Source organism: Tachyglossus aculeatus, chromosome 6 (assembly GCF_015852505.1).
Source record: "Tachyglossus aculeatus isolate mTacAcu1 chromosome 6, mTacAcu1.pri, whole genome shotgun sequence".
Taxonomy (NCBI): domain Eukaryota; kingdom Metazoa; phylum Chordata; class Mammalia; order Monotremata; family Tachyglossidae; genus Tachyglossus; species Tachyglossus aculeatus.
This window is the reverse complement of record NC_052071.1, coordinates 5,435,221-5,456,671: the sequence shown is the minus strand read 5'-3', so window position 1 is coordinate 5,456,671 and position 21,451 is coordinate 5,435,221. Positions and strand designations below refer to the sequence as shown.

The 21,451-nt window shown below is 52.6% G+C and overlaps 1 protein-coding gene across 4 annotated transcripts in view; it reads right to left on the bottom strand.

Annotated features, from left to right (window-relative positions):
- The window catches only part of ENOX2 (ecto-NOX disulfide-thiol exchanger 2), a 55,368-nt gene that overhangs the window by 7,090 nt on the left and 26,827 nt on the right, over positions 1–21,451 (bottom strand). For all 4 annotated transcript variants that reach the window (XM_038747984.1, XM_038747986.1, XM_038747987.1 and 1 more), the window contains exons 5-10: positions 19,979–20,185; positions 16,944–17,177; positions 13,088–13,300; positions 8,499–8,605; positions 3,100–3,217; positions 437–600 (exon numbers count right to left, since the gene is read on the bottom strand). In XM_038747984.1, coding sequence (XP_038603912.1) covers positions 437–600; positions 3,100–3,217; positions 8,499–8,605; positions 13,088–13,300; positions 16,944–17,177; positions 19,979–20,185 — 1,043 coding nt within the window. The remainder of the gene's footprint in view (positions 1–436; positions 601–3,099; positions 3,218–8,498; positions 8,606–13,087; positions 13,301–16,943; positions 17,178–19,978; positions 20,186–21,451) is intronic.

Here is a 21,451-nt window from a genome sequence, read left to right as displayed (position 1 = left end):
GACTGTGTCCAATCATCATCATCATCATCACCATCAATCGTATTCATTGAGCGCTTACTGTGTGCACAGCACTGTACTAAGCACTTGGGAAGTACAAGTTGGCAACATATAGAGACAGTCCCTACCCAACAGTGGGCTCACAGTCTAAAAGGGGGAGACAGAGAACAAAACCAAACATACTAACAAAATAAAATAGAATAGATCTGTACAGGTAAAATAGAGTAATAAATATGTACAAACATATATACAGGTGCTGTGGGGGAGGGAAGGAGGTAAGATGGGGGGATGGAGAGGGGGGCGAGGGGGAATCAGATTTGCTGGCCACCTACCCAGCGCTTCCAACGGTGCCTGGCACATAGTAAGCGCCTAGCAAAACCCACAGTTGTTCCCGTGCTGATTATTGTGGCCTGTGCCCTGTGCCCGGGGCGGTGCCCACCTGCTGCATGCCGTGCAGGGCCTGATTCAGGGTCTGCAGCTGCTGGTCCCGGGGGTGGCGGCCGTGCTCCTGCTTGAGCAGCTCCAGCTCCTTGCGGTAGGCGTCCAGCTGGCACCGCAGGCTGTCGTTCTCCTCCTTCAGGGCCTCTGCCTGGCACACGGGCGCTGCACGCGCGGGACGGAACGGGGGGACGGGTCACCCAGCAGACGCGTGGCGGAGCCGGGATCAGAACCCGGGTCCTCCTGATTCCCAGGCCCAAGCGCTTCCCGCTAAGCCACGTTACCACTGACTGACGGTAGCCGACCCTTCTAATCCCCGCTCTGCCCCTTATTTAATACGTGACCACATCACTGCTCTGGGCCTCAGTTTCCTCATCTGTAAAATGGGGATTAAGACTGTGAGCTCCAGGGACTGTGTCCAATCAGGTTAGCTTCTATCAGCCCCAGAGCTTAGCAGAGTGCTGGCGCTCAGTGTCAGCTCCTTGAGGGCAGGGAACCTGTATATATGTATATATGTTTCCCCAGAGCTTAGCAGAGTGCTGGCGCACAGTGTCAGCTCCTTGAGGGCAGGGAACCTGTATATATGTATATATGTTGGTCCATATTTATTGATTGATTTTACTTGTACATATTTATTCTATTTGTTTTATTTTGTTAATATGGTTTGTTTTGTTGTCTGTTTCCCCCTTCTAGACTGTTAGCCCGCTGTTGGGTAGGGACCGTCTCTATATGTTGCCAACTTGGACTTCCCAAGCGCTTAGTCCAGTGCTCTGCACACAGTAAGCGCTCAATAAATACGACTGAATGAACAGGGACTGTGTCCAATCAGATTAGCTTTGATCAACCCCAAAGCTTAGCAGAGTGCTGGCGCACAGTGTCAGCTCCTTGTGGGCAGGGAACCTGTATATATGTATATACCCATATATATGTTTGTACATATTTATTTATTGATTTTACTTGTACATATTTATTCTACTTGTTTTATTTTGTTAATATGGTTTGTTTTGTTGTCTGTCTCCCCCTTCTAGACTGTGAGCCTGCTGTTGGGTAGGGACCATCTCTATATGTTGCCAACTTGGACTTCCTAATAATAATAATAATAATAATAATAATAATAATAATAATGTTGGCATTTGTTCAGCGCTTACTATGTGCAAAGCACTGTTCTAAGCGCTGGGGGGGGGTACAAAGTGATCAGGTTGTCCCACGTGGGGCTTATAGTCTTAATCCCCATTTTACAGATGAGGGAACTGAGGCTCAGAGAAATTAAGCGACTTGCCCAAGGTCACACAGCTGACATGTGGCGGAGCCGGCATTCGAACCCATGACCTCTGACTCCAAAGCCCATGCTCTTTCCACTGAGCCACGCTGCTTCTCCAAGCGCTTAGTACAGTGCTCTGCACACAGTCAGCGCTCAATAAATACGATTGAATGAATGAACAGGGACTGTGTCCAATCAGATTAGCTTCTATCAACCCCAGAGCTTAGCAGAGTGCTGGCGCACAGTGTCAGCTCCTTGTGGGCAGGGAACCTGTATATATGTATATACCCATATATATGTTTGTACATATTTATTTATTGATTTTACTTATACATATCTGTTCTATTTATTTTATTTTGTTAGTATGTTTGGTTTCGCCTGTCTCCCCCTTCTAGACTGTGAGCCCGCTGTTGGGTAGGGACCGTCTCTATATGTTGCCAACTTGGACTTCCCAAGTGCTTAGTACAGTGCTCTGCACACAGTAAGCGCTCAATACGATTGAATGAATGTATCAATGTCTCCCCCTTCTAGATGGTGAGCCCGCTGTTGGGTAGGGACCGTCTCTATATGTTGCCAACTTGGACTTCCCAAGCGCTTAGTACAGTGCTCTGCACACAGTAAGCGCTCAATATGATTGAATGAATGAACGTTTCTACCCGCTCTGTTGAATCTTCCCCTCCCAAGCGCTTAGTCCAGTGCTCTGCACCCAGAGAGCGCTCAATAAATACCACTGATCGAATGACTGACTCAATAAATACAACTGAATGAACGCAAAGCAGCGTGGCCTAGCGGAAAGAGCCTGAGGGTCAGAGGACCTGAGTTCTCATCCCGATTCTGCCTCCTGCCTCCCGTGTACCTTGGTCTATTCGCTTCATTCACTTCCCTGTGCCTCGGTTCCCTCATCTGTAAAATGGGGATTGTAAACACGAGCCCCAAGTGGGGCAGGGACTGTGGCTGATTAGCTTGGATCGACCCGAGCGCTTAGTTCAGCGTCTGGCACATAATCCCCTCTAGACTGCCAACTCGTTGTGAGCAGAGAACTGTGTATTGTTGTATTGCCGTCTCCCAAGTGCTTAGTCCAGTGCTCTGCACACAGAGAAGCAGCCTGGTTGGGTGGAAAGAGCCCGGGCTTGGGAGTCAGAGGTTGTGGGTTCACATTTGTCAGCTGTGTGACACTGGGCAAGCCACTTAACTTCTCTGTGCCTCAGTGACCACATCTGTGAGCCCCACGTGGGACGACCTGGCTAGCTTGGATCTCCCCCAGCGCCTGGAACAGTGCTTGGCACATAGTAAGCGCTTAACAAATACCATCATCATTATTATTATTATAAGTACAACTGACCGACACAGAATAAGCGTAACAAATACCATGAGAAAAACAAACACCAAACGGCCGGCTTTACCGGGTTCTTCCCCGTCTTTGGTGCCCACGGCCGACTCCTCGATGTCGTCGTCTGACATTTCCATTTCCTCTTCCCTGCGGATGCCCATGAGCTCTTCGTTGTGGATGTTGCGGATTTCCTGCCGAGGGGGAGACGGGAGAGGTGAGAGGGAAGGAGAGGCGGCGGGAGGGAGAGAGGCGGACGGGGACCGGCCAGTCCAGACCCCTGTGGGATGCAGGTCAGACCCCTCTCCTCTTCTCCCGCTCCCTTCTGCGACACCCTGGCACTTGGATTTGCTCCCTTTATTCCCCTCCTTTTACGTCCGGGTCTGTCATTTATTGATTTCCATTAATGCCCCCTCTAGACTGGAAGCGACCTGCAGGCCAGGAACCTTTCTACCAACTCTGTTATAATCTACCTCCCCAGGTGCTCAGTATGCAGTCAGTGCTCAATAAACGCCACTGACCGTGGGCAGGGAACGTGTCGGCTTATTCCGTGGTACTGGACTCTCCCGAGCGCTTAGTCCAGTGCTCTGCACCCGGGAGGCGCTCAATAAACGTCATCGATTGTGGGCAGGGTACGTGTCTGCTTATTCTGGTGCATTATTACTCTCCCAAGTGCTCAGTCCAGTGCTCTGCACACAGTAAGCACTCAATAAATATCATGAATTACGGGCAGGGAACATATCTGCTTATTCTGGTATATTTTACTCTCCCAAGTGCTTAGTCCAGTGCTGTGCACACAATAAGCACTCGATAAATACCACTGATTGACTGTAGACCCGTCAGCTCCTTGTGAACGGGGAACGTGTCTACCAACTCGGTTGTCTTGTCCTCTCCCAAGCGCTCAATCCAGAGCTCTGCAACCAGTAGGCACTCGGTAAATCGCACTGATGCCCGTCAGGGTGGGGATTGGGTTCTGAAAGCCAACAAGGGTAACCAGGCGTCCTGCCCTGCTACCCTTGGCTGGGGTCTCTCGTCCCCTTCCGCCCCTCAAAAAGGCTCCCGCCACCCCAGCTGGGCTCCTGGGGTGGGGTGAGGCGCAGGGGCTGGGGGACAGATGAGCGGACAGACCCGGATCAGTCGGGGTGAGGCCTGCCCTGGGAAATGGAGGGGGCACATCCATGCCCTCTGCCACCCTCGTGACAGCGGAAGCCCCTCGTAGGCAGAAGGGAGGGTTTCCAGCTGCTCTCCTGGGGGGCGGGACCCAGGGCCCCCTCAGCGTAACCCCACGGAGAGGTGGGAGCCGACGGGAAGACACGTTGTCCCTTCCCCAGGGGAGGGTCCTCCGGGGGCCGGGGGCCTGACGGGTGCCGGAGGAAGTGGGGTGACCACCTGCTTTGCCCACACCGCAGGTGCCTGGCCACCTCCTGGAGGACCTGGGGGTCTGGAGGGGGCACTTACCGCCATGGGCTCCATGCGTCTGCAGCACCCACGAGGCTCGCGGCCCAGGAGGGCAGCTCCTGTCCAGGCCCGCGGGGCGAGATTTCTGCACCGACCTTACCGTGGGGAGGGGGCCGGGGGCACGAGGGCACCGGGGCCCAGGCTAAGCCCGCCCTGCGGCAGGGAGGAGTAGGCCGGAGGGCACCGGACGAGGGGGAAGTCGGGCGGGACCGATTCCAATCGGGCTGCTGTCGTCCACTCTTTCCGGATAGTTTCACGGAGCCTGGTGAGGGTTTGCCCTCCGTGGGCCCCCTCGGCCCCGATGCCAGGTCCCAGAGGCGCCGGGCTGGAGCCATAGCGGTGCCCTCTCCCTCACCGGCCCAGGGGAAGGGGGCTCGGGTGTCCGGATGGGAGTCCCTGTCCCCACTTCGCTTGAGGGGATCCTCCTACTCACCCCACTCCAACTTTGCCCTGTCGGATGTCCGAGGGAACGGGTCGGGCTGATGTCTGAGGGAAAGGGTCAGGCCGATGGTGTCTGAGGGAAAGGGTCAGGCTGATGCCTGAGGGAATGGGTCAGGCTGATGACGTCCGAGGGAAAGGGTCGGGCTGATGTTTGAGGGAAAGGGTCAGGCAGATAATGTCTGAGAAAAACGGTCAGGGCTGATGATGTCTGAGGGACAGAGTCGGGCTGATGCCTGAGGGAATGGGTCAGGCTGATGATGTCTGAGGGAAAGGGTCGGGCTGATGTTTGAGGGAAAGGGTCAAGCTGGTGATATCGGAGGGGAAGGGTCAGGCTGAGAATGACTGAGGGAGAGGGTCGAGCAGATGTCTGAGGGAAAGGGTCAGGCTGATAATGTCTGAGGGAAAGGGTCAGTGCTGATGATGTCTGAGGGAAAGAGTCAGGCCGCTGATGCCTGAGGAAAAGGGTCAGGCCGATGGTGTCTGAGGGAAAGGGTCAGGCTGAAAATGTCTGAGGGAAAGAGCTGGGGTGATGTTTGGGGTAAAGGGTCGGGCTGATGTCTGAGGAAAAGGGTCAGGCCAATAATGTCTGAGGGAAGGGTCAGGCCGATAATGTCTGAGGGAAGGGTCAGGCCGATAATGTCTGAGGGAAAGAGTTGGGGTGATGTTTGAGGGAAAGGGTCGGGCTGATGTCCGAGGGAAGGGTCGGGTCGATAATGTCTGAGGGAAAGGGTCGGGCCGATAATGTCCGAGGGAAAGGGTCGGGCCGATAATGTCCGAGTGAAAGGGTCGGGCCGATAATGTCCGAGGGAAAGGGTCGGGCCGATAATGTCCGAGGGAAAGGGTCGGGCCGATAATGTCCGAGGGAAAGGGTCGGGCCGATAATGTCCGAGGGAAAGGGTCAGGCTGATGGTGTCTGAGGGAAAGGGTTGGGCTGAAAATGTCTGAGGGAAAGAGTTGGGGTGATGTTTGAGGGAAAGGGCAGGGCTAATGTCCGAGGGAAAGGTCGGGCCGATAATGTCTGAGGGAAGGGTCAGGCTGACGGACTGGGTCAGGCTGACGGTGTCTAAGGGAAAGGGTCGGGAAGATGTTTGAGGGAAAGGATCAGGCCGATAACATCTGAGGAAAAGGGTCAAGCTGATGATATCTGAGGGGAAGGGTTAGGCTGAAAATGTTTGAGGGAGAGGGTTGGGCTAATGTCTAAGGGAAAGGGTCAGGCTGAAAATGTCTGAGGGAAAGGGTAAGGCTGATGGTGTCTGAGGGAAAAAATCAGGCCGATGATGTCTGAGGGAAAGGGTCAGGCTGATGGTGTCTGAGGGAAAAAATCAGGCCGATGGTGTCTGAGGGAAAGGGTCAGGCTGAAAATGTCTGAGGGAAAGAGTCGGGCTGAAGTCTGAGGGAAAAAATCAGGCCGATAATGTCTGAGGGAAGGGTCGGGCCGATAATGTCTGAGGGAAGGGTCAGGCTGATAATGTCTGAGGGAAAGGGTCAGGCTGATAATGTCTGAGGGAAAGGGTCAGGCTGATAATGTCTGAGGGAAAGGGTCAAGCTGATGTCTGAGAGAAAGGATCAGAGTGACTATGTCTGAAGGAGAGGGTCGGGCTGATGATGTTTGAGGGAAAGGGTCAGGCTGATAATGTCTGAGGGAATGGGTCAGGCCAAAAACGTCTGAGGGAAAGGGTCAGGCTGAAAATGTCTAAGGGAAAGGGTCAGGCTGATAATGTCTGAGGAAAAGAGTTAGGCTGATGTTTGAGGGAAAGGGTCGGGCTGATGATGTCTGAGGGAAGGGGTCAGGCCAATGATGTCTGAGGGAAAGGCTGATAGTGTCTGAGGGAAAGGGTCAGACGGATGTCTGAGGGGAAGGGTTGGGCGGATGATGTCTGAGGGAAAGGGTCAGGCCGATGGTGTCTGTGGGAAAGAGCTGGACTGATATTTGAGGGAAAGGGCCGGGCCGATGTCTGAGGGAAAGGGTCAGGCTGATAATGTCAGAGGGAAAGGTCAGGCTGATTGTGTCTGAGGGAAAGGGCCAGACGGATGATGTCTGAGGGAAAGGTCTGTTGGGTAGGGACCGTCTCTATATGTTGCCAACTTGTACTTTCCAAGCGCTTAGTACAGTGTTCTGCACACAGTAAGCACTCAATAAATAGGACTGAATGAAAGAATGAAAGGTCAGGCCTATGGTGTCTGAGGGAAAGGGCCTGACGGATGATGTCTGAGGGAAGGAGTTGGGCTGATGATGTCTGAGGGAAAGGGTCAGGCTGATGTCTGGGTGAGAGAGTGTGAGAGTGTGTGAGAAGAGAGTGAGTGTGAGTGTGTGTATGTCCGTGAGAGAGAGAGTACAAATGAATGAGAAACAGTGTGGCCTAATGGAAAGAGCCTGGGCCTGGGCGTCAGAGGACTCGGGTTCTATTCCCGGCTCTGCTACTTGTCTGCTGTGGGATCTTGACCCAGTCACTTCACTTCTCTGGGTCTCAGTTCCTTCATCTGTAAAATGGGGACAAAGTCTGGGAGGCTCACGTGGGACAGACACTGTGCCCAACCTGATCATCGTGGCTCGACCCCGGTGCTTATTACAGTGCCTGGCACATGATAAGTGCTTCACTAATACCATTTTTTAAAAATGGAGTGGGAATGCGTGTGTTTGTGTGAGTGACTGGAAGCGTGGGACGGTTTGTGGCTGTAGGCGTGTGTGTGTGTGTTTGTGTAGTGACTGGGAGGATTTGTGAGTGCAGAAGTGTGTATGTGGGAGTGAGTCGGAGGATTTGTGCGTGTAGGATTGTGTGTGAGTTCGTCTGTGGGAGTGGGTGGGAAGATTTGTGTGTGGGGGGGAGTGAGTCGGAGGATTTGTGCGGGTAGGACTGTGTGTGGGAGTGGGTCTGTGGGAGTGAGTGGGAAGATTTCTGTGCGTGTGGGAGTGAGTCGGAGGATTTGTGCGTGTAGGAGTGAATTAAAGGATTTACGACTATTAAATTAAGGATTAATTAAGGATCTAGCCTGTGAGCCCACCGTTGGGTAGGGACTGTCTCTATATGTTGCCAACTTGTACTTCCCAAGCGCTTAGTACAGTGCTCTGCACACAGTAAGCGCTCAATAAATACGATTGATTGATTGATTTACGCATGGGGTGTGTGTGTGTGTGTGTGTGTGTGTGTGTGTGTGTGTGTGTGTTCTCCAGATGACAGGGATGGGTAAGGGGACAGAGATGGGGATTGGACAGAGATGGGGATGGAGATGGGGTGAGAGACGGGGACAGAGTCAGAGACAGGGGACAGAGATGGGGAAACCGGAGCCACCCTGGCCGGTGGTGGTGACGGGGTTGGGGCGTGGGTCTCACGGCTCACGGGGAGGGGCTGGGGGAGGACCGACAGGACCCTGCGGCCGACGACCCCGGCCCGGTTGCCAGGGCAACGCGTCTTCCCCTGGACATCACCTCGGTGGCCAAACACCTCTTCCAGTGGGCCGGCGGCGGGGGGAAAGTCTCGGCCCGGAACTGCCGGGCGACGGGGGGTGGGGGGCTGCCCTTAGGGGGACCACCCAGGGCGGGGACGGGGGGGAAGTAGGGGGGAAAAAGGCACCAACCTCGGCTTGCTTGAACCACATGCGGATGTTTTTGCGCTGGGCTTTGGTGAAATGATCCCAGGCCTTCTGTTTGAAGGCGGAGCGGTAGACAGCCACTATCTGCTCAACTGGGCGTCCCGGAAAACCAGCGGGGCGGAAAGGAGCAAAACACCGCGGTCAGGGGCGGGCGGCGCTCTCCCGGGTGCCCGGTGCGGTGCTCCGCACGTGGGAAGAGCTCCAGAAATACCGGGAATAACCGTCTGGCTTGTTGTTGTATTGCCCTCCCCTAAGCGCTTAGTACAGTGCTCTGCATACAGTGAGCGCTCAATAACCACGACTGAATGAATGAAGGAATGCTGTCTGTTCCCCCCGCTCTAGACTGTAAGCCCGGTGCGGGCAGGGATCGTCTCTACTGCCAAACTGTACCTTCCAAGCGCTTAGTACAGTGCCCTGCACATAGTAAGCACTCGATAAATCCGACTGAATGACTCTCCCAAGCGCTCCGTCCCGCACTCCGCATACGGGGAGCGCCCGGTAAATACGATGGACCTTCCAGAGCGCTTAGTACAGGGCTCTACGCACAGGAAGTGATCGATAAATACCGTGGATGGGGTGTTCTCCCAGTTATTTAGTCCAGTGCTCTGCGCACAGGAAGTGCTGGACTGTGAACCCGTTGTTGGGTAGGGACTGTCTCTATCTGTTGCCAAATTGTACTTTCCAAGCGCTTAGTCCAGTGCTCTGCACACGGGAAGCGCTCCATAAATACCACAGATGGGCTTCACTCCCAAACGTTTAGTCCAAACAGGAAGCGCTCGATAAACGCCGGCGATGGGGCACTCCCCCCACAGAGCCCGGGCCCGGGAATCCGAAGGTCACGGGTTCTAATCCAGGCTCCGCTACTTGTCTGCTGTGTGACCTCGGGCAAGTCACTTCACTTCTCTGGGCCTCAGTGACCTCATCTGTAAAATGGGGATGGAGACCGTGAGCCCCAAGTGGGACCGGGACGGCGTTCAACCCGATTGGCTTCTATCCACCCTAGCGCTTAGTACAGCGCCTGGCACGTAAGAAGCGAATAACAAATAGCACGATTATTACTGCTACTATTATTAGTCCCGGTGCTCTGCATGGCTCAGTGGAAAGAGCCCGGGCTTGGGAGTCAGAGGTGGTGGGTTCTAATCCCGGCTCCGCCACTCGTCAGCTGGGTGACTTCGGGCAGGTCGCTTCACTTCTCTGGGCCTCAGTTCCCTCATCTGGAAAATGGGGATGAAACCTGTGAGCCCCCGGGGGGATAACCTGATCACCTTGTATCCCCCTCCAGCGCTTAGAACAGTGCTTGGCACATAGTAAGCGCTTAACAAACGCCACCAGGATCATTATTAGTATTATTATACGTACCACGGATGGGTTACTCTCCCAAGGGCTCAGTGCACAGGGTTTACCTGTATCCACCCCAGCGCCGAGTACAGTGCCTGGCACATAGTAGACGCTTAACGAAGGCCATCGTCATCGTTACTGTTGTGAACGACTGCCTCCGGCTTTCCGGGGAGAGGCCGGTTTTCCGGTCGGGACCTCCCCGTCCCGATCTCTGGGGGAGGGGAGAGATGGGGGGGCGCGTGGAAACCGAGGGTCCCCTTTCCTACCTTGGAGAACCACTTCCGGACGACGCCTTCCCAGGCGGCTTCCTGACCACTTACCTGGGCGGGCCGGGGGCCGGGAAGGGGCCGCGGGGTCCTCAGCCCCCGGCCCGGGGCCACCGGGCTCCTCCTGCGCCCGAGGAGACCCCCCTCGCCCCCCCCATGCCACCCTCCACCACCGTGGGCCAAGAATGTGTCTGTTGCATTGCTATATTAGACGCTCCCAAACGCTTACTCCAGTGCTCACGGACGGCGCTCAAGAAATAGGACTGACCGGCTCCTCAGGGACCCTCAAGGGAAGGACACAGAGATCTCTCCTCAGAGAGATGGGGACAGGGAATGTGTCTGCTCCACTGGGCTCAGTCCATGTGTCTGTTCCATTGCTATATTAGACTCTCCCAAACGCTTACTCCAGTGCTCTGCACACGGGAGGCGCTCAATAAATAGGACTGACTGACTCCTCAGAGACCCTCAAGGGACACAGAGATCTCTCCTCGGAGACACCCCCAAAATGGGGACAAGGAACAGGTCTGCTCCATTGTCCTCTCCCAAGCGCTTAGTCCAGGGCTCTGCACACAAGAAGCGCTCAATCTCTGCACACAGTAAGCGCTCAATAAATACGACAATGAATGAATGATATAGACAATGGACTGACTGAATGACTCCTCAGAGATCTCCCCTCAGATACCCGCCGCCCAAGAAGGGGGACAGGAAATGTGTCTATTGTCCAGTCAATCTCTCCGAAGCGCTTAGTCCAGTGCTCTGCACATGGAAGGCGCTCAAGAAATAGGACTGACCGGCTCCTCAGAGACCCTCAAGGGAAGGACACAGAGACCTCTCCTCGGAGACGCCCCCAAAATGGGGACAAGGAACGGGTCTGCTCCATTGTCCTCTCCCAAGCGCTTAGTCCAGGGCTCTGCACACAAGAAGCGTTCAGTCTCTGCACACAGGAAGCGCTCAATAAATACGACTGACTGAATGAGTGAATGATATAGACGATGGCCTGACTGAATGACCCCTCAGAGATCTCCCCTCAGAGACCCGCCGCCCAAGAAGGGGGACGGGAAATGTGCCTATTGTCCAGTCATCCTCTCCCAAGCGCTTAGTCCAGTGCTCGGCACCCAGGAAGCGCTCAATAAATAGGATCGAAGGAATGAACGAATGATAGAGAAACGGCCCGGCTTACCGGGTAGATTCTGGGCTTGGGAGTCGGAAGATCACGAGGTCCAATCTCTGGGTAGGTCCCTTCCCGTCCGTTCCCTCATTCGTTCATTCATATTTATTGAGCGCTTACTGTGTGCAGAGCACTGTACTAAGCGCTTGGAAAGTACAGTTCGGTAACAGATAGAGACAATCCCTACCCAACGACGGGCTCATGGTTGAGAAGGGGGAGACGGACATCTATCCAATGGGGATGGAGACTGTGAGCCCCATGTGGGACAACCTGATGACCTTGGGTCTCCCCCAGCGCTTAGAACAGTGCTTGGCACAGAGTAAGCGCTTAATAAATGTCATTATGATTATTTATTATTATTATTATTATTATTATTATTATTATTATTATTATTATTATTCTCTGGGCTTCAGTGATCTCATCTATCAAACGGGGATGAAGACTGTGAGCCCCACGTGGGACAACCTGATCACCTTGTATCTACCCCAGCGCTTAGAACAGTGCTTGGCACATAGTAAGTGCTTTAACACCATCATAATTATTATTATTATTATTCTCTGGGCCTCAGTGACTTCATCTGTCAAACAGGGATGAATACTGTGAACCCCACGGGGGACAACCTGACCACCTTGTATTCCCCCCAGCGCTTAGAACAGTGCTCGGCACATAGCAAGTGCTTAACAAATACCATCATCATCATCATCATCATTATTATTATTATTATTATTATTATTATTATTATTATTGTTCTCTGGGCCTTAGTGACCTCCTCTGTCAAATGGGGATGAAGACTGTGAGCCCCATGGGGGACAACCTGATGACCCTGGATCTCCCCCAGTGCTTAAAACAGTGCTCGGTACATAGTAAGCGCTTAATAAATGCCGTCATCATCATCATTATTATTATTAGTAGTAGTAGTAGAAGTAGTAATAATAATAATAATAATAATAATAATAATAATATTCTCTGGGCCTTAGTGACCTCATCTGTCAAATGGGGATGAAGACTGTGAGCCCCACAGGGGACAACCTGATCACCCTGGATCTCCCCCAGCGCTTAGAACAGTGCTCGGCACATAGTAAGCACTTAACAAATGCCATCACTATTATTCTCTGGGCCTCAGTGACCTCATCTGTCAAATGGGGATGAAGACTGTGAGCCCCACGGGGGACAACCTGATCACCTTGGATCTCCCCCAGCACTTAGAAAAGTGCTCGGCACATAGTGAGCACTTAACAAATGCCATCACTCTTATTCTCTGGGCCTCATTCATTCATTCATTCATTCAATCGTATTTATTGAGCGCTTACCGTGTGCAGAGCACTGTACTAAGCCCTTGGGAAGTACAAGTTGGCAACATATAGAGACGGTCCCTACCCAACAGCGGACCCTCTGTCAAATGGGGATGAAGACTGTGAACCCCACGGGGGACAACCCGATGACCTTGGATCTCCCCCGGCGCTTACAACGAGAAGCAGCGTGGCTCAGTGGAAAGAGCCCGGGCTTTGGAGTCAGAGGTCACGGGTTCAAATCCCGGCTCCGCCCCTTGTCAGCTGGGTGACTTCAGGCAAGTCACTTCACTTCTCCGTGCCTCAGTTACCTCATCTGTAACATGGGGTTGACTGGGAGCCCCCCGTGGGCCAGCCTGATCACCTTGTAACCTCCCCAGCGCTTAGAGCAGTGCTCTGCACATAGCAAGCGCTTCATAAATGCCATCGTCACACAGTAGGCGCTCAAGGAATCCCACCGTGGTTACCGGGGGTGAGCGCTTAGCCGACGCCACCGTCCCTCGGGGTACTCACACTGGAGCAGGATGGCGGCGAGGGCGTCCTTGAAGCGCTCCCGGGCCTGGTCGAGGGCGCGGTCGTGGTCGGCCTTGTCGGCCAGGAGGCGTCGGGCGTGGCCGTGGGCGGCCTGGACCATGGAGTAGAAGCTATTGGCGTTGCGCCGACTCACCTCGCCCCGCTCCATCCACGTCAGCAGTGTATGGGCCGCCCCCAAGAACTGCGCCTCGTCTGCAAAACCACACCAAGGCCGCGGGTTCGGGGCGGGCCCGGGGCCGTCAGCTCATCGGGGGCGGGGGGTGTATCCATTCCTCCGTTCGGTGGTCCTTTATTGAGTGCTTAACGTGGCTCCATCAATCGATCGTATTTATTGAGCGCTTACTATGGGCAGAGCACTGGACTAAGCGCTTGGGAAGTACAAATTGGCAACACATAGAGACGGTCCCTACCCAACTCACAGTCTAAAAGGGGGAGACAGAGAACAGAACCAAACATACCAACAAAATAAAATAAATAGGATAGATATGGACAAGCAAAATAAATAAATAGAGTAATAAATATGTACAACCATATATACATATATACAGGTGTATAGATGGCTCAGTGGAAACAGCCTGGGTTTGGGAGTCAGAGGTCGTGGGTTCTAATTCTGCCTCTGCCACTTGTCAGCTGGGTGACCTTGGGTAAGTCACTTCTCTGGGCCTCAGTGACCTCATCTGGAAAATGGGGATTAAGACTGTGAGCCCCACGTGGGACAACCTTGTATCTCCCCCAGCGCTTAGAACAGTTCCTCCCACTCTGGGCCGTCAGCTCATCGTGGGCAGGGGATTCATTCATTCAATCATATTTATTGAGCGCTTACTGTGTACAGAGCACTGTACTGTATTCATTCGTTCCTACTTATTGAGTGCTTAACCTGACTTAGTGCAAAGAGCCCGGGCTTGGGAGTCAGAGGTCGTGGGTTCTAATCCTGACCCCCAGTACTAATCCTTAGTACAGTGCTCTGCACATAGTAAGCGCTCAATAAATACGATTGATGATGACCCTGCCGCTTGTCAGCTGTGTGACCTTGGGCAAGTCACTTCACTTCTCTGGGCCTCGGTAACCTCATCTGGAAAATGGGGATTAAGACTGCGGGCCCCACGTCTTCCTTTGTATCTACCCCAGCGCTTAGAACAGTGTTTGGCACATACTAAGCACTTAACAAATACCACTATTATTAATCAAGTGCGGGGCACTGGAGTAAGCGCGTGGGAGAGGATAATAATAATAATAATCACAATGACGATGGTATTTGTCAAGCGCTTACTATGTGCCAAGCACTGTTGTAAGCACCGGGGGAGATACAAGGTGATCAGGTTGTCCCCCGTGGGGCTCACAGTCTTCATCCCCATTTTACAGATGAGGTCACGGAGGCCCAGAGAAGTGACGTGACTTGCCCAAAGTCACACAGCTGATAAGTGGCGGAGCCGGGATTAGAACCCAGGACCTCCTGACTCCCAAGCCCGGGCTCTTTCCACTGAGCCACGCTGCTTCATTCAGTTGTATTTACTGAGTCCTTACCGGGTGCGGAGCACTGGACTAAGCACTTGGGAGAGGACAATAATAACAATAATCAAACTGATGATGGTATTTAGTAAGCGCTTACTATGTGCCAATAATAATAATAATCATAATGACGATGGTATTTGTTAAGCGCTTACTATGTGCCAAACACTGTTCTAAGCGCGGGGGCAGACACAAGGTGTCCCACGTGGGGCTCACAGTCTTCATCCCCATTTTACATATAAGGTCACTGAGGCCCAGAGAAGTGAAGTGACTTGCCCTAAGTCACACAGCTGAGAAGTGGCGGAGCCAGGATTAGAACCCGGGACCTCCTGATTCCCAAGCCCGGGGTCCTGCCACTAAGCCAGGCTGCTTCCCTAGAACAACAGACAGACACGGTCCCTGCCCACGACGAGCTCGGAGTCTAGAGGGGGAGAAAGACATAAATAGAAATAAATAGGTAGATAAATCATCATCAATCGTATTTATTGAGCGCTTACTATGTGCAGAGCACAAATAAATATCTGAATCTGTTCTATTGGTCTGTCCCAGGTGCTTAGTCCAGTGCTCTGCACACGGGAAACACTCTAAAAATACAATGTCTCTCTTTATTGCTGTATTTCCCTTTCCAAGCGCTTAGTACAGTGCTCTCCACACGGTAAGCGCTCAATAAGTACCACTGACTGAATGAATACAACTCAATGAATGAATGAATGAATGAACCTACGACCCTTTAGGCCGACAGCTCCTTGCAGGCAGGGAATACGTCTGTTCTATTGTTCTATCTTCCTCTCCCCAGCACTTAGTCCGCACACGGGAAGCGCTCCATAAGTACGCCAATGAACGAATGAATGAACCTAGGTTCCCCTCGAATAATAATCATAATAATGACGGCGTTTGTTAAGCGCTTACTATGTGCCAAGCACTGTCCTAAGCGCCGGGGAGGTTACACGGTGACCGGGTTGTCCCACGGGGGGCTCGCAGTCTTCACCCCCATTTGCCAGATGAGGTCACTGAGGCACAGAGAAGTGAAGTGATTCGCCCAAAGTCACACGGCGGACGGTTGGCGGAGCCGGGATTGGAACCCAGGACTCGTGACTCCAGAGCCCGTGCTCTTTCCGCTGAGCCGCGCTGCTTCTCTAGACCGTGAGCTCGATGTGGGCAAGGAACGGGTCGGTTTCTCGTTCTGCTGTCCCCTCCCCAGCGCTCAGTACAGTGCTCTGCACACGGTAAGCGCTCGATAAATAATAATAATAATGATGGCTTTTATTAAGTGCTTACTATGTGCAAAGCACTGTTCTAAGCACTGGGGAGGTAACAGGGTGATCAGGTTGTCCCACGGGGGGCTCACAGTCTTCACCCCCATTTGCCAGATGAGGTCACTGAGGCCCAGAGAACTGAAGTGATTCGCCCAAAGTCACACGGCTGACGGTTGGTGGAGCCGGGATTAGAACCCAGGACTCGTGACTCCAGAGCCCGTGCTCTTTCCGCTGAGCCGTGCTGCTTCTCTAGACCGTGAGCTCGATGTGGGCAAGGAACGGGTCCGTTTCTTGTTCTGTTGTCCCCTCCCCAGCGCTCAGTACAGTGCTCTGCACACGGTAAGCGCTCGATAAATAATAATAATAATGATGGCTTTTATTAAGTGCTTACTATGTGCAAAGCACTGTTCTAAGCGCCGGGGAGGTTACACGGTGATCGGGTTGTCCCACGGGGGGCTCGCAGTCTTCACCCCCATTTGCCAGATGAGGTCACTGAGGCACAGAGAAGTGACGTGATTCGCCCAAAGTCACACGGCTGACGGTTGGCGGAGCCGGGATTAGAACCCAGGACTCGTGACTCCAGAGCCCATGCTCTTTCCGCTGAGCCGTGCTGCTTCTCTAGACCGTGAGCTCGATGTGGGCAAGGAACGGGTCGGTTTCTCGTTCTGTTGTCCCCTCCCCAGCGCTCAGTACAGTGCTCTGCACACAGTAAGCGCCCGATAAATAATAATAATAATGATGGCATTTATTAAGTGCTTACTATGTGCTTACACTGTTCTAATCGCTGGGGAGGTTACAAGGTGATCAGGTTGTCCCCCCAGGGGCTCACAGTCGTAATCCCCATTTTACAGATGAGGTAACAGGAACGGAGAAGTTAAGTGACTTGCCCACAGTCACACAGCAGACAAGCGGCAGGGTCGGGATTTGAACCCATGACCTCTGACTCCAAAGCCCTCGCTCTTTCCACTGAGGCAGGCTGCTTCTCAAAATGAATACGATGGGATGGTCGGAGTAGTGGACGACGGGTGGGGAGGGGAACCGAGGCAGACCCGCCCCCCGGGCCGGTTTACCCTTGAGCCTGTCGGTGAGCAGGCCGGCCTCGTGCTCGGAGTAGTGGACGACGGGAGGCGGGGAGGGCGGGCGCGTGCTCTCCTCCCGCAGGCGGCGCCGGTGGCGTTCCTCACGGGCCAGGGTCCGCTGGCGGCATTCCCACTCGTACAGGTCATCCCGGGCCTGGGCGAAGTCCACGTGCAGGCGGCTCGTGTCCTTCTTGTCCGTGCTGGACCCCAGGCGGATCCTGTAGCCTGAGGAGGGCGCGGGACGGGGGGCGGCCAGCGTTAATTATGGCGTAATAATGACAATGATAATCATGATCGCATTTGTTAAGCACTGCTCAAAGCGCCGGGGGAGGAACAAGGTCATCAGGTTGTCCCCCGTGGGGCTCACCGTCCTCATCCCCATTTTACAGATGAGGGCACTGAGGCCCAGAGAAGTGAAGCGACTGGCCCCGAGTCACCCGGAGAAGCAGCGTGGCTCAGTGGAAAGAGCCCGGGCTTGGGAGTCGGACGTCATGGGTTTGAATCCCACTTATTGGCTGTGCACTTACTGGTCACTGAGGCCCAGAGAAGTGAAGTGACTTGCCCAAAGTCACACAGCCAATAAGTGGCGGAGCCGGGATTCGAACCCATGACCTCTGACTCCCAAGCCCGGGCTCTTTCCACCGAGCCACGCTGCTTCTCCGGGTGACTTGGGGCCAGTCGCTTCACTTCTCTGGGCCTCAGTTCCCTCATCTGGAAAATGGGGATTAAGACTGTGAGCCCCCCGTGGGACAACCTGATCACCTTGTATCCCCCCCCAGCGCTTAGAACAGTGCTTTGCACATAGTAAGCGCTTAATAAATGCCATTATTATTATTATTATTATTATTATTATTATTATGAGTGGCAGAGACGGGATTAGAACCCACGTCCTCTGACTCCCAATCCCGGGCTCTTTCCGCTAAATGGCATTCATTCATTCGGTCGTATTTATTGAGCGCCTACCGTGTGCAGGGCACTGGTCTAAGTGCTTGGGAGACGACACAGCAATAAACGGACGCGTTCCCCGCCCGCAACGAGCTTCCCGTCTAAAGACAGGGAGGCAGACAGGCACTGACTCGATAATAATAACAATTACGGTATTTGTTAAGCGCTTACGATACGCCATTCACTCATTCAATCGTATCTATTGGGCGCTTACTAAGTGCAGAGCACTGTACTACGCGCTTGGGAAGTACAAATTGGCAACATATAGAGATGGTCAATCAATCAATCGATCGGTCGTATTTATTGAGCGCTTACTGTGTGCAGAGCACTGTACTAAGCGCTTGGGAAGTCCAAGTTGGCAACATACAGAGACGGTCCCTACCCAACAACGGGTTCACAGTCTAGACAGTCCAGGATGCACCCGCGGCCCTTCTGTCTCCCCAACCATCGCCGCCTCCGGCCCCCGGAGACGGGGCGCCTGGAGCGGGGCGACCCGGAAAACCGTCCCCGGCCGGTGGCAGCCGCTTCGGAGAAGCAGCGTGGCTCAGCGGAAAGGGCCCGGGCTTTGGAGTCAGAGGTCATGGGTTCGAATCCCGACTCGGCCACATGTCTGCTGGGTGACCTTGGGCAAGTCACTTCACTTCTATGAGCCTCAGTAACCTCATCTGTAAAATGGGGATGAAGACTGTGAGCCCCATGTGGGACAACCTGATCACCTTATATCCCCCCCGGCGCTTAGAACAGTGCTCTGCACATAGTAAGTGCTTAATAAATGCCACCATTATTACTATTTCTCCCTCTGCCCATCCGCCAAGCTAGCTCTCTTCCTCCCTTCAAGGCCCTGCTGAGAGCTCACCTCCTCCAGGAGGCCTTCCCACACTGAGTCCCTTCCTTCCTCTCCCCCTCGTCCCCCTCTCCATCCCATCTTACCTCCTTCCCTTTCCCACAGCACCTGTATATATGTATATATGTTTGTACATATTTATTACTCTATTTATTTATTTTACTTGTCCATATCTATCCTATTTATTTTATTTTGTTAGTATGTTTGGTTTTGTTCTCTGTCTCCCCCTTTTAGACGGTGAGCCCACTGTTGGGTAGGGACCGTCTCTATATGTTGCCAACTTGGACTTCCCAAGCGCTTAGTCCAGTGCTCTGCACACAGTAAGCGCTCATTAAATACGACTGATTATATTTATTACTCTATTTATTTATTTATTTTACTTGTCCATATCTATCCTATTTATTTTATTAGTATGTTTGGTTTTGTTCTCCGTCTCCCCCTTTTAGACTGTGAGCCCACTGTTGGGTAGGGACCGTCTCTAGATGTTGCCAACTTGGACTTCCCAAGCGCTTAGTCCAGTGCTCTGCACATAGTAAGCGCTCAATAAATACGATTGATGATATTTATTACTCTGTATTTATTTATTTTACTTGTCCATATCTATCCTATTTATTTTATTTTGTTAGTATGTTTGGTTTTGTTCTCCGTCTCCCCCTTTTAGACTGTGAGCCCACTGTTGGGTAGGGACCATCTCTAGATGTTGCCAACTTGTACTTCCCAAGCGCTTAGTCCAGTGCTCTGCACATAGTAAGCGCTCAATAAATACGATTGATGATATTTATTACTCTTTATTTATTTTACTTGTACATATCTATTCTATTTATTTTATTTTGTTAGTATGTTTGGTTTTGTTCTCCGTCTCCCCCTTTTAGACTGTGAGCCCGCTGTTGGGTAGGGACTGTCTCTATATGTTGCCAACGTGTACTTCCCAAGCGCTTAGTCCAGTGCTCTGCACATAGTAAGCGCTCAATAAATACGATTGATGATATTTATTACTCTATTTATTTATTTATTTTACTTGTCCATATCTATCCTATTTATTTTATTTTGTTAGTATGTTTGGTTTTGTTCTCCGTCTCCCCCTTTGAGACTGTGAGCCCGCTGTTGGGTAGGGACCGTCTCTCTCTGTTGCCAACTTGGACTTCCCAAGCGCTCAGTCCAGTGCTCTGCACACAGGAAGCGCTCAATAAATACGATTGATGATGATGATGAGGAGGAGGAGGAGGATGATTCCTACCCGACAGGTAGAGGGCCTTGTCCACCATGAACTCCTCGGCGAAGCGGATGTGGCAGAAGTTCCTCTTGCTGCGGCGGATGGCTATGATGTCACCGCACTGCTCGAACACCTCCACGATGATCTGCTCCGTGCCGTTCTCCGGGAGGCCGCCCACGAAGACCGTCTTGCACCCCGGGGGCCTCTCTCGGGTCGCCGGAGGAGGGAGGTCTGAGGAGACCAATGCAAGTGGGGAGGTAGAAGCGGAGGGTCCTGGGTTCTAATCCTCCAGGAGGCCTTCCCAGACTGAGCCCCTTCCTTCCTCTCCTCCTCGTCGTCCCCCTCTCCATCCCCCATCTTACCTCCTTCCCTTCCCCACAGCACCTGTATATATGTATATATGGTTGTACATATTTATTACTCTATTTATTTATTTTGCTTGTACATTTCTATCCTATTTATTTTATTCTGTTGGTATGTTTGGTTTTGTTCTCTGTCTCCCCCTTTTAGACTGTGAGCCCACTGTTGGGTAGGGACTGTCTCTATGTATTGCCAATTTGTACTTCCCAAGCGCTTAGTACAGTGCTCTGCACACAGTAAGCGCTCAATAAATACGATTGATTGATTGACTGATTGATTAATCCCGCTCCGCCCCTTGTCAGCCGCGGGGAAGTCGCTTCGCTTCCCTGGGCCTCGGTGACCTCATCTGGAAAATGGGGATGAAGACGGCGAGCCCCGCGTGGGACCACCTGGTCACCTTGCGTCCCCTCCAGTGCCCAGCCCCGTTTGCTCCTATCCACCCCATCATCATCAATCGTATTTATTGAGCGCTTATTGTGTGCAGAGCACTGTACTAAGCGCTTGGGAAGTACAAGTTGGCAACACATAGAGACAGTCCCTACCCAACAGTGGGCTCACAGTCTAAAAGGGGGAGACAGAGAACAAAACCAAACATACCAACAAAATAAAATAAATAGGATAGATATGTACAAGTAAAATAAATAAATAGCACTTACTACAGTGCCTGCCCCATTAGGAGCGCTTAACAAACTGCCCGCTGACTTGTTTCAAGGCCTGTCTCCCCGCTTCTAGCCTGGGAGCCCGTCGGGGGGCAGGGGTGGGCTCTCTTTGTTGGTGAATTGGACTTTCCAAGCACTTAGTAATAATAATAATGGCATTTATTAAGCGCTTACTATGTGCAAAACACTGTTCTAAGCGCTGGGGAGGTTACAAGGTGGTCAGGTTGTCCCACGGGAGGGCTCACAGTCATCATCCCCATTTTACAGAGGAGGGAACTGAGGCAGGGAGAAGTGAAGTGACTTGCCCAAGGTCCCACAGCAGACAAGGGATAGAGCCGGAATTAGAACCCAGGTCCTTTTATAATAATAATAATAATAATCATGGTATTTGTTAAGCGCTTACAATGCGCCGAGCGCTGTTCTAAGCGCTGGGATAGATACAAAGTCATCAGGTTGTCCCACGTGGGGCTCAAAGTCG